Below are 12,285 nucleotides of genomic sequence, written 5' to 3'. Positions count from 1 at the left end.
TTGACTACACTGACAGGCTTTAATATTTACTTTATAGTTATTTCTGTTACAGAATTTAAAAAGTCAGTTAATGTGAAATTTGTGAGGTCTCATTTGTAAGCATTAAAACATAGTTCAACAAGGCACTGTTTGCCCTTCTGGGAGCTTTTTGCTTTTAGCCAAAGAGGAAATCTCGTCAGATTTACATTCACCAACTCCTGGGTCCAGCCCAGAGGATAGGTTTGACTTTGAGCACCTGAGCCTCTGGCAAGATGCAAATTTAAAATGCAAAACAGTGGGAAGAGTCTCTCTGCTGTGGCTTGAGGTTTCATGTAATACATAATTGAAGGCTGCAGACAGCCACCGTATCCTCCATGGAAGTGCACATTTACTGACTGACATTATAGTTTCATTTGCTTGAAATTTTCCTATTGCGTCTTTAGACTGCTGTTTTCCATGAATTTTTGATTCAGTTGTTTTCTATAGGAAAAAACCCCATGTAATACAAAAAATATATGCACACATACTTGTAATAACTTGTATTTAGTTTCCACATGACTGGCAGGAAAAAATTTAATTTGGATTTTAATAGAATTCAAAGTAGTGGGAAAACCAGAGACTGGTGGGAGGCTGTGTGGAATTTGCTTGTCCTCACCTCACTGTTAGCTCACAGCTCTGCGGTCATTATGTAACCACATGAACAAATATCTCTTTATCTTAGGGCAGATGAGCAGGCTCCCAGCCACCCTCCACTGTGTGTGTGTGTGTGTGTGTGTGTGTGTGTGTGTGTGTGTGTGTGTGTGTGTGTGTGTGTGTGTGTGTGTGTGTGTGTGTGTGTGTATATTTCCTGCTGAAAAACAAATCAAGTTATTGTTTATAGCAGGTCCACAGAGTCTGACTGATCAGACGGACAGCCGGCTGAAAGATTCAGTTGACATTGTGCTGTTATTTGAATCTACAGGTCAGTGCTCGTCACCATTAAATACCAATGAAGACTTCACAAAGTATAACAAAGTGATGACATTCGCACAGAAATTCAGCCCTAAATCAATGGATTTATGTGTGGAGGTTGTTTAATTACTCAATCAACAGTGAATTTTAAAAAAATCATGAACCACACACACACACACACACACACACACTTTACATCAAGGCTATAGCAACACTGAGCTCTAGTGGTGAGAACTGATATTTTAAAGCAGGGATGTCAAACACAAGCCCCTAGGAAATGACGGAAATGTTCATGATTCTCGTGATCGATGGAAATTTAGGTTCAGGCAATATACAACCAGAACTTTTTCTATAATTATACACATCATGTGGAAAAAACAGAGACTGCTGAAAATGCCATTCTTTTTCTTACATTGAGATACATCTGGGACTTAATGTGTAGTTGCAGATCTTTACACTGACAGAAAGCGGAGTTTCCCTTGTCGTCCACTTAAGAACAAACTGGTCTGTATGATGTAGAAATTAATTAGCTCTCAGTTCACTGCTGATATCTTTCCTCCTTGCCATTGTGTTAACACACACCTGAATGATCCAGTGCAGGATACTGCCAAACCCCTACATTTATAGATGTTCTCACATTTGTTGTTCAAATAATTATTAAATGATAATCAGATTAGTCAGCTGATTTGATTGTTAATCGCTGGCTGCTACTTACCTTCTATTCCTAGCACTAAGCAGTAAGAGTGCAGTTAGTTTGTCACACACTGTTTCTGAACTTTAGATTCATTTTTACAAAATGACTAATGAAATGGCATAAGATGCAATGTTTTGTTGTTTGTCTGAGACTGAGTTTATTTAACGCCTGCCAAGGACCAACCAGGTGATGATTTTACTGTGTCAATTATTATGCATAAAAGCTTAAAACTGAAGCAATGTGTACTTTTTTGAAATCTAATTATACTGAAGAATAGGGAAAGTGGGGCCATACCAAATCTACCAGGAGAACATCTTCTTAAATATCTTCTCAAATACCTAAGCTGGGCAACACTGGGGTGGGGCTATTTGGGGGTCTGTGTGCTTCTAGAAGTTCAGGGTAACCAGGAGGATTTATTTCTGTAATTATGAGGCATCGATATAAGAGGTAAATACAAATATGTTTTTAATGCCGTCAGCACTGAAACACACGTCGAGCACTACTGATAGTAAAACTTATGTGGAAACTACATTTATTGGTGGAAACCAATGAGGGCAGCAAAGCACCTTTCAGCTTGTCGTCTTCTCAACCGAAGAAGGAAATGACGCTCGCTGGAGGTTGGGGCACCCCCTGTAGGGTAGGAGGACTTTGTGATATAGCTGCTAGAATATAAATGTTAAAAAATTAAAATCACGCATTTTCCGAGTTAATATTTTTGGTTTATCAGCTCTGGCAACGTGTCTTCACAGACCGAGCTGTGGACGGCCTGCAGCGGGCTTCGTGTCGGCTCTGCTGGGCTCGGAGCAGTGACGTGGGGTAGCGGCTTGTCTGGTGACGTGTCTCTACGGCTCGCTCTTTTCTCACGGAGCGGCTGATGGAGCCACACTGAAATTGCACAGCACTCAAACGGATACCAGTAACACGGCAGGAGTCGGACTAAGGACACCATGGGAAGTACGTGTTATGTTTTCTTGTGTATATGCTTGTTTTTGGTGCCCTAAAATACCTGCTATATTTTTCCTTTTTAAAATCTCGAACATTAAAGGGCACTCGGCGCTCGTCGGAGAAGCTAATTGGCTAACCTTGGCCAGGTTATGTGGCACTTGGAGCTAGCTCATAACGGGAGAAGGTTCACAGCCTAGTTATTTTTCGATTGGATTAAGTACCATTGTAGTGATTTATATCACGCTGGGATGCCTCTTGTGTGTCTCTTTGAGCTGTGTGTCAACTCTTCATCTTAGAAAATGATGGATAACTTGTTCTGTGATTGAACGCCAGTTAGCATCACGCTAAATGAACTAACCATGTACAGCACAGAGGTCTTTACTTTCCCTTCACTTTTATAATGTAACTGGCTTTTAAGTCCAGTTTGACTTTCTGTGCGGCTGGGGAGCAAAAGAAAGAAAGAAAGAACCGAAGCGTGTGTGAAATCACTTTCTGTCATAGTCAGTTTCATTGATTAATAGATCGGATCAAGGTGACAAAACATTAGGCAGCTCCACCGTAAGCGGTCTAAAAGTGAGCACACACCTAATATTAGTAACTCCCAGCTGTGCTTACCTTTCTACATCCTCGTTGTTGCATTTTAGCGTGATGACGAGACTGGCTTGTTTGGTTTTGCTGCCAGCTGTTTAGCTGCTGGTTAGTGATGACGTAGCATCAAAGTAGATCTGGCTAAAGAGGAACAAAAGCTCAGATGTTGTCGATACTCATTGTAGAGCTGCTTGATGTGTTGTTTGGTGTAAATGCATATACATTTCTTAACTCGTCATTCTCTTTTTAGTCAAATTTTTGGAGGTCATCAAGCCGTTCTGTGCAGTCCTGCCAGAAATCCAGAAACCAGAAAGAAAGGTAAGCTTTGAGCTTTAGTTTAGTACATTAGTAAACAGTGGTGATGATTTACACCATGAATGAATGCGAACAACAGCTTATCATCTCCTCTGTTTTTCCTCTTTTTTTAATTTTTTTTTTTTAAACCTTGCAGATTCAGTTTAGAGAAAAAGTACTATGGACCGCCATCACATTATTCATCTTTTTGGTGTGCTGCCAGGTTGGTATCTGTCAGTGACAGTCTTCCTACTGGTTGTGCTTTTGGTCATAGTGCTTTGTTGCATAATTTTTTTCTCTTTTTTTTTGTTCTTGCAGATCCCACTCTTTGGCATCATGTCATCAGATTCAGCAGATCCCTTCTACTGGATGAGAGTAATCCTGGCCTCCAACCGAGGTGTTTACTTATATTTAATTGGTTTCAAAAGAACTTTGCATTTTGCGTTCTTTGTGACTTTGCCAAGGAGAAATAATCTAATCCCACTGTCTTGTCATGCAGGACGTAATCTTTTATCACGTGTCGTAAGTCAAAGGTCAAAAGTTGTTTTGTGTTTGTGACGCTGACTGTGTTCTTCAGGTACTCTGATGGAGCTGGGTATCTCACCCATTGTCACCTCAGGCCTCATTATGCAGCTGCTGGCTGGTGCCAAGATCATTGAGGTGGGAGACACTCCTAAGGACAGAGCCCTCTTCAACGGAGCTCAGAAATGTAGGTGTTATTATTACTCATCAGACAGTTGCTATTTTCAGAAGCTGTCACGTACCTTTTTGAAGCTTTAAAGATGTCTTTGATACTCTGATGCTTGCACTTTCATAACAGCTCTCATTTCAGTTGTGCCTGTTTCACATTTTTTGATGTACTTTTGCAGTGTTTGGAATGATCATCACCATTGGACAGGCTATTGTGTATGTCATGACTGGCATGTATGGAGATCCTTCAGAGATGGGTGCTGGGATATGCTTGCTCATCATCATCCAGGTTAATATAAATTACAACTGCTAACACCATATGAAAAAAATGATTTAAACTTTTTAACCTACCTACAAAATGAGCATTTGTCAAGAAGAGCGTTAAACTCCTGCCTTTGTCTCCAGCTCTTTGTTGCAGGTCTGATTGTCTTACTACTGGACGAGCTGCTGCAGAAGGGTTATGGCCTGGGATCTGGTATTTCTCTCTTCATTGCAACCAATATCTGTGAGACCATCGTCTGGAAGGCCTTCAGCCCCACGACTGTCAACACTGGCAGAGGTATTGGCACTAAGAAACAAAAGGCTTTAAAGCTGAGTGATTGCAGAGCGAGGTGTATCTATATTACACTCACTTAATCTGTGGGTCTTTCCCAGGTACTGAGTTTGAGGGAGCCATCATCGCTCTTTTCCATCTGCTGGCCACCCGTACAGACAAAGTGCGTGCTCTAAGAGAAGCCTTCTACAGGCAGAACCTGCCCAACCTCATGAACCTCATCGCCACTGTCTTTGTGTTTGCAGTGGTCATATACTTCCAGGTGACTTACTGTTTATCTCACCTGATTTTTATTCGACTCTGAGGAATATGCATTGTATTAAATCAAATGTTTCTTCATCAGGGCTTCAGGGTTGACCTGCCCATCAAGTCAGCACGCTACCGTGGCCAATACAACACCTACCCCATTAAATTGTTCTACACCTCCAACATCCCCATCATCCTCCAGTCTGCCCTGGTCTCCAATCTGTATGTGATTTCTCAGATGCTCTCAACACGTTTCAGTGGCAACTTCCTGGTCAACCTCCTGGGAACCTGGTCTGTAAGTACATTTAGTCCAAGTCATGGCAGCATAGATATGAAGCAGGCGACTTAAATGTTGCTTTATTAAGAGGAGCCATGGCTCATCTCCACCCTATTCAGTACAATATTTGTGTTTAGGACACTTCGAGTGGAGGACCAGCTCGTGCCTACCCAGTGGGCGGTCTGTGCTACTACCTTTCTCCACCTGAATCATTTGGTTCGGTTCTAGACGACCCCGTTCACGCCGTCATCTACATTGTGTTCATGCTCGGCTCCTGTGCCTTCTTCTCCAAGACCTGGATCGAGGTCTCAGGATCCTCTGCCAAAGATGTAAGTGTGTCTTCGTGCAAACATGTAGGGTTTTCATTATGTCAGAGTCATGTATTAAATATGTCCACCAATTTTTATTTTGTGCATCTCAGGTGGCGAAGCAGCTCAAGGAGCAGCAGATGGTAATGAGAGGACACAGAGAGACCTCCATGGTGCACGAACTTAACAGGTACACACAAAAAAAGACTTGGAAATGTGCTCTTAGGTTTAATGTTTGCAGAATATTTAAGTCTTTATTTCTGTCCAATTTCTATCTGCAGGTACATCCCCACAGCTGCTGCATTTGGTGGGCTCTGTATAGGAGGGCTCTCAGTCATGGCAGACTTCCTGGGTGCCATCGGCTCAGGTACAGGAATCCTGCTGGCTGTGACCATCATCTACCAGTACTTCGAGATCTTCGTGAAGGAGCAGAGTGAAGTTGGCAGCATGTCAGCGCTGCTCTTCTAGAAAACACTAATTTTTTTTTTTTTTTGCGACAGACACAAAAGAATCCACCCCTATCAATGTTTTTTTTATTTTTTATGTTGCAATATGTACAATCAGTCTGTTTTGCAGCTGGAAGGCGTCAATTTTATGCCATCGTCTTTGCGCTCCACCACACTGCTCCTGCATTTCAATGCTGAGAAAACTTTTGGCTACGTCCAGGGTTGAGCATGGTATTGTGTGTCTTTATTTCCTTTTTTTTTTTTTTTTTTGTCCCAGTAGCAGTTACCCATCTCTCTGCAGGCTGCCTGAATCCCCACTGACTGTCTTATCAGCTAAAGAAGACCTTAAAAAAAAGTTTGAGGTGCTGTCTTTGAATGACCTCAGGCATTGATCATTGCAGCATGTTCAAGGAACACTAACACAGCATGTTGATGCTTATTTCAAGCTGAAAGCACTGCCTGGATATATCAGGGGGAACTGAAAGAAAGCCACCTTGTTCATCACCTAGCAATCATTTTGAGGTTTCTGGGAGCCTATAGTAGGATATGGAAAGTACAGATAAGATATGTTTGTACTCCTGATAAGGTTTCTGGTAATCTCATACAGTTTACCTTTGCTTTGATTTTAAATCTCATGGACTATGTTTATATTCACTCTGGTCTGATGTAAGGCGCAGTGGTTGTCCTCTTGTCTCTGGGTCCTCAAAGGAAAGTGTTTGTCTGTGTTGTCATGCTCTTTTTATTCCCAGACTGAATCGCTGCACAAAACTGCCGAGATGGTCGGGATGAGGGTGGGTTTGATAGGGATGGAAAAAGGGGTCTCATTTTTGTTTTTACTTTATGTAACAGACATAATTGTGTTATTAAAAAAAACAGGATTTGTTTTCCAATACACTTGGAAATTGTTTTGATTTTTGTTGTTGTTGTTGTTGTTTTTATTTACAGTAGCAACTATTCTTGCCACATGTTATTGATACAGCAACCAACACGTAGATAATGAGTTACTATTTAGTTAAAAGTTTATATCTAGAGTAGGGCATTATTGGGTGCTGTAACTGTGACTTCCTGTAGAGGTCACTGTCGTTTGAGATACCTGCTCCACACTTGAGTTAAACTGGCAATGTGGCTAACTTAGAGAGAGAGCCACACACTGTTGTATGCACACACACAGCCAATCTCGAGTTAACAGTTACCCTAACAAGCGTGTTTGTGGACTGTGGGAGGAAAGTAAAACCCACAGAGGTGCGGGGAGTCCTCAGCTGAACACATACTTTAAACCCTCTGGGCTTGTTCAAAATCACCCTTTCAGCTTGTTTGTAGCCAAAAGTGGCCACCAAAAGATTAGGTCTGTAATTTTTATTATTTTATGGGTTTTTTTTGCCATTTTTTCTGCATAAAGCTTTTAACTAACTTCAGTTCTTTTCATAAATATAAAAGAATTTTTAATTTTTAAATTTAAATAACCCTTTAAACACCAGTTTGTCCACTGCACTAGCTGGAAGACAACCTCAAATCTCACAATTTTATATACAGTGGGACAAAAAAGTATTTAGTCAGCCACCGATTGTGCAAGTTCCCCCACCTAAAATGATGACAGAGGTCAATAATTTGCAGCAGAGGTACACTTCAACTGTGAGAGACAGAATGTGGAAAAAAAATCCATGAATCCACATGGTAGGATTTGTAAAGAATTTATTCGTAAATCAGGGTGGAAAATAAGTATTTGGTCACCTCAAACAAGGAAAATCTCTGGCTCTCACAGACCTGTAACGTCTTCTGTAAGAAGCTTTTCTGTCCCCCACTCGTTACCTGTATGAATGGCACCTGTTTGAACTCATCTGTATAAAAGACACCTGTCCACAGCCTCAAACAGTCAGACTCCAAACTCCGCCATGGCCAAGACCAAAGAGCTTTCGAAGGACACCAGGAAAAGTATTGTAGACCTGCACCAGACTGGGAAGAGTGAATCTACAATAGGCAAGCAGCTTGGTGTGAAAAAATCAACTGTGGGAGCAATCATCAGAAAATGGAAGACATACAAGACCACTGATAATCTCCCTCGATCTGAGGCTCCACGCAAGATCTCATCCCGTGGGGTCAAAATGATCATGAGAACGGTGAGCAAAGATCCCAGAACCACACGGGGGGACCTGGTGAATGACCTGCAGAGAGCTGGGACCAAAGTAACAAAGGTCACCATCAGTAACACACTACAACGGCAGGGAATCAAATCCCGCAGTGCCAGACGTGTTCCGCTGCTGAAGCCAGTGCATGTCCAGGCCCGTCTGAAGTTTGCCAGAGAGCACATGGATGATACAGCAGAGGATTGGGAGAATGTCATGTGGTCAGATGAAACCAAAGTAGAACTTTTTGGTATAAACTCAACTCGTCGTGTTTGGAGGAAGAAGAATACTGAGTTGCATCCCAAGAACACCATACCTACTGTGAAGCATGGGGGTGGAAACATCATGCTATGGGGCTGTTTTTCTGCCAAGGGGACAGGACGACTGATCCGTGTTAAGGACAGAATGAATGGGGCCATGTATCGTGAGATTTGGAGCCAAAACCTCCTTCCATCAGTGAGAACTTTGAAGATGAAACGAGGCTGGGTCTTCCAACATGACAATGATCTAAAACACACCGCCCGGGCAACAAAGGAGTGGCTCCGTAAGAAGCATTTGAAAGTCCTGGAGTGGCCTAGCCAGTCTCCAGACCTCAACCCCATAGAAAATCTGTGGCGGGAGTTGAAAGTCCGTGTTGCTCGGCGACAGCCCCAAAACATCACTGCTCTCGAGAAGATCTGCATGGAGGAATGGGCCAAAATACCAGCTACTGTGTGTGCAAACCTGGTAAAGACCTATAGTAAACGTTTGACCTCTGTTATTGCCAACAAAGGTTATGTTACAAAGTATTGAGTTGTATTTTTGTTATTGACCAAATACTTATTTTCCACCCTGATTTACGAATAAATTCTTTACAAATCCTACCATGTGGATTCATGGATTTTTTTTTTTCACATTCTGTCTCTCACAGTTGAAGTGTACCTATGGTGCAAATTACTGACCTCTGTCATCATTTTAAGTGGGGGAACTTGCACAATCGGTGGCTGACTAAATACTTTTTTGCCCCATTGTAATTGCATTGCTACTGAGATTTCTTGTATTATTAATAGTAGAGTCTGGGGCATGTAATTGATTCACATCAACATTGATTATAATGCATTGTTATTTTTGTGCAGGGAGAGCAAAAACATAAAAACTCCCTCTCAGCTTGTTCGTGGCCAAAAATGGCCACCCCTTGTTTACATTTACAAAATGCTATAAAATTCCTATTTAATAAGAAAAATTTCCACTTTTTTTGACTTGATTTTTTTAGATTAGCATCAGTGCTGTTCATGAAAATCAAAATTTCATTCAAATTCAGAATTTTAACCCTTTAAATACTAGTTAGATCACATAATCCTAGGAACTCATAAATGGAAAAAATCATAAAACCACAATTCTTTTCCAAATAAAACATGCCATCTGATTTATTTTCTAACCATGGTGGAGGTTAGATGTATAGCAATAATTAAAAGTATCAATGAGTTTTATGCATCTTTGTTTTTTTGTGCAGTAACAGAAAACCAAAAAAACTCCCTCTCAGCTTGTTCGTGGCCAAATATGGCCACCCCCTGTTTATGTTTACAAAATACTATAAAATTAATATATTAAAACATTTTTCTACTTTCGTTGACTTGATTTTTTAAATTAGCACCAGTCCTAGTCATGAAAACCAAAATATAATTCAAATTCAGATATTATACCCTTTGAATACCAGTCAGATTATGTATTATTATAGTAAAAATAGTAATAAAGTATAGTAATAGTAATAAAGTTCACATTTTTAGCATATGAATGGTGAAACCCAATATTTCTTTTTATCATCATTGCAGGTCAGTAACAGTAACAATGATTTATTTTTACTTTTTTTTAGGGGGTGGGGGGGGTGGGGGTTGAATGAATGGCCAAAAAGAAAATCACAAATGGTGTGTTAGTGGCCAGAAAGGCAGTTTAATGACCAAATAACCACTGAAATGACCAATAAAATGATCAAAATTTATATTCCAGTGTGTGCTTCTGTGTGCATCCTCATTAGCAGCAAGATGTGCTAACCACATTAGAGTGGTTTTTGTGGGCACACTTTCTACACCTGGTGCAAAGGGATGCTGTTCCAATCCTGGAGGTGCGCCTTTTGCACCTTCTTCTCATTTCATTGGTGGGGTGTGGGTCACACTCTGGTTCAGACTACTGTATCTTGAGATCAATGGCAGAAGTGGCTGAGAATTAAGGAGAAGGGTGTCCTGCAATTGTTGAGGTCACCAGCATGTGTCCCAGCTCTCCCAGGATCACTCTTCATTTGTAGGTTGTAGAGGACTCCCCCACTTCAGTAAAGTTGTTTCCGGCGGGACAAAGGCATCATATCCCAAGACATCCAGGAGATTGGAGAAAAAGCCATCAGCCATCAGTTAGTTTTCTTTCTACAACTCGAGGTGCCAACATCCTCTCTAAGTTATCCAAGCAATATTTATGCCTATTGTAGTCCAGGATTGCTTCTTGCTTTCACGCATCCTTTATTCCCCATCACTGACTGCTGGTTCCTTGTGTGTTGCTGTCAAAAGAAGCACATTCCTCCGTTGCTTTGGCATGTGGGATATCGCCGTGGTAGTTTTGGTGAAGCCAAAGACAGACAACAAAATCTTCCTCTGTTGCAACTGGAGGAGCTGGGGAGGAAGCTCTGGGTTGTTTCCCCTGTGCCAGTTTTCATCTGAGGGGTTCCTCTGCCAAGGTGACCAAAGGAAAGACGTTGTCCTCGGAGCTCCTCCGTCAGTTGGAGTCTGAACCCCATGCCTTTTTTTTTTTACTTCCTGAGAACTTCCAGCGTTGTCATCCAACATGCTATGTATTGCTTTATTCTGGTGTAGGCTTTATCTCTACTTCACCTATAATCGTCCAATCCTCACACCTTGGCCTCCCGTGCAGGTTTGTAAGGGTGCACAGGAGCTAAAAGATCTCCTTTGTTATAAAAAAGTCAAAAGTAGATCTCAGGCTGCTAATGCAGGAAACTGCATACAGGGTGAGCCCTGGTTTGATACCAGTGAGTACTGGATTGTAGAGCAGTCTCTCTTCAGTAGTGGGACCCACATCGTTTTCCTTTCATGAGGGATCCACTCAGTCACCGGCTCCTCGGTCTCAGAAAATGCTCCTATGTTCTTTTCCATCAGCTGCTCGGCCTCCACCTCCATGCCCCCAACCCCAATCCTCCCCCAAAGAAGAGGATCCAGGCAATGGCTAGTACTCAACATCAGTGGTGATGCTGTCAGCCTCTTTGGAGATTGTCCCCTCATCTTCTGGAGAGGAACTTACTTCATCTTGGGCTGATGTCTTTTCTTCAAGGGCAGCTTGCTGTCCTTGCTCTCTGACCAGATCATACAGACAGTGCTTGAAGTAGTGATGACCTTCTTGCCATATTGCCAGAATAAATGATCTGGAAGCTGTTAGGCTTACTTACAGCAGTAGCACTGTCTGCACCTGCATAAACTCCAGGACACGTTTACAAACAGTGTTTGTTGTTGTTTGCGCTCCAGCTGCAGCTGCAGGTTTGAACTCTGCAAAATGTCCTGTGATTGGGGTTTTTTTTGTTTTTGTTTTTGTTTCTAGAGTTAATATTTTGGGTATGGTATCTTTTTATGAAAAATACAAGAGTAAAAGTGCTTTTAACAGGTGCTTCAAAGCTAAATTTGACTGGGAACCTCAAAGCTCAATAGCCTGCATCCACAGAAATTCACTGCAGCCTATGTAATGTTTGATGTGTCATTATTTATTCCAGTCTATCTTGCAAATACATGTTTGTGCTGCAATGTCATGCACAAACACAAACTATTAGATCCTTAAGATCAAACCTATGTCAAAATTGTTTCATTATTTTGGTCCATTGGAGTGTGGTAAGCCATCAAAGGCTGCTATTAGAAACTCAGAATATTACATGAAATTGCTTGCTTGGCCAAAAATGGGTAAATGATGTAATTTGGTAAAAAAAACATTAAAAACTATAATTTTCATGTGTTGAGTTTAGAATGAAAGCAATTTTACCTAAATCGCATGATATAGTACTGTCAATAACAAGGAATCAAAAAAGGTGGTTATAATGGGTTTCAATTGGCCAAAAATGGCCACGATAGAGTCAAGAGGAACAATTTGGTGTATAGTGAATATTGTTGATATTATTAAGGAGCTGATGTTGAAAAGTAAAAAATCTGAAAAAAATACACACCT

The 12,285-nt window shown here is 41.3% G+C and overlaps 1 protein-coding gene across 1 annotated transcript; it reads left to right on the top strand.

Annotated features, from left to right (window-relative positions):
- Window positions 1–2,347: 2,347 nt before the first annotated feature.
- Window positions 2,348–6,863, top strand: LOC308402271 (protein transport protein Sec61 subunit alpha-like 1). The gene is made up of 12 exons (XM_080890963.1): window positions 2,348–2,578; window positions 3,408–3,475; window positions 3,609–3,674; window positions 3,770–3,848; window positions 4,029–4,160; window positions 4,321–4,430; window positions 4,547–4,700; window positions 4,796–4,956; window positions 5,038–5,235; window positions 5,355–5,546; window positions 5,639–5,715; window positions 5,807–6,863. The coding sequence occupies exons 1-12, from the start codon at window positions 2,572–2,574 to the stop codon at window positions 5,991–5,993; spliced, it is 1,431 nt and encodes a 476-aa protein (XP_080747089.1). The 5' UTR covers window positions 2,348–2,571; the 3' UTR covers window positions 5,994–6,863.
- Window positions 6,864–12,285: the final 5,422 nt, after the last annotated feature.

This window comes from Rhamphochromis sp. 'chilingali' (genome assembly GCF_963969265.1).
Source record: "Rhamphochromis sp. 'chilingali' genome assembly, chromosome: 9".
NCBI classification, from domain to species: domain Eukaryota; kingdom Metazoa; phylum Chordata; class Actinopteri; order Cichliformes; family Cichlidae; genus Rhamphochromis; species Rhamphochromis sp. 'chilingali'.
This window is presented reverse-complemented; position numbering and strand designations above follow the sequence as displayed.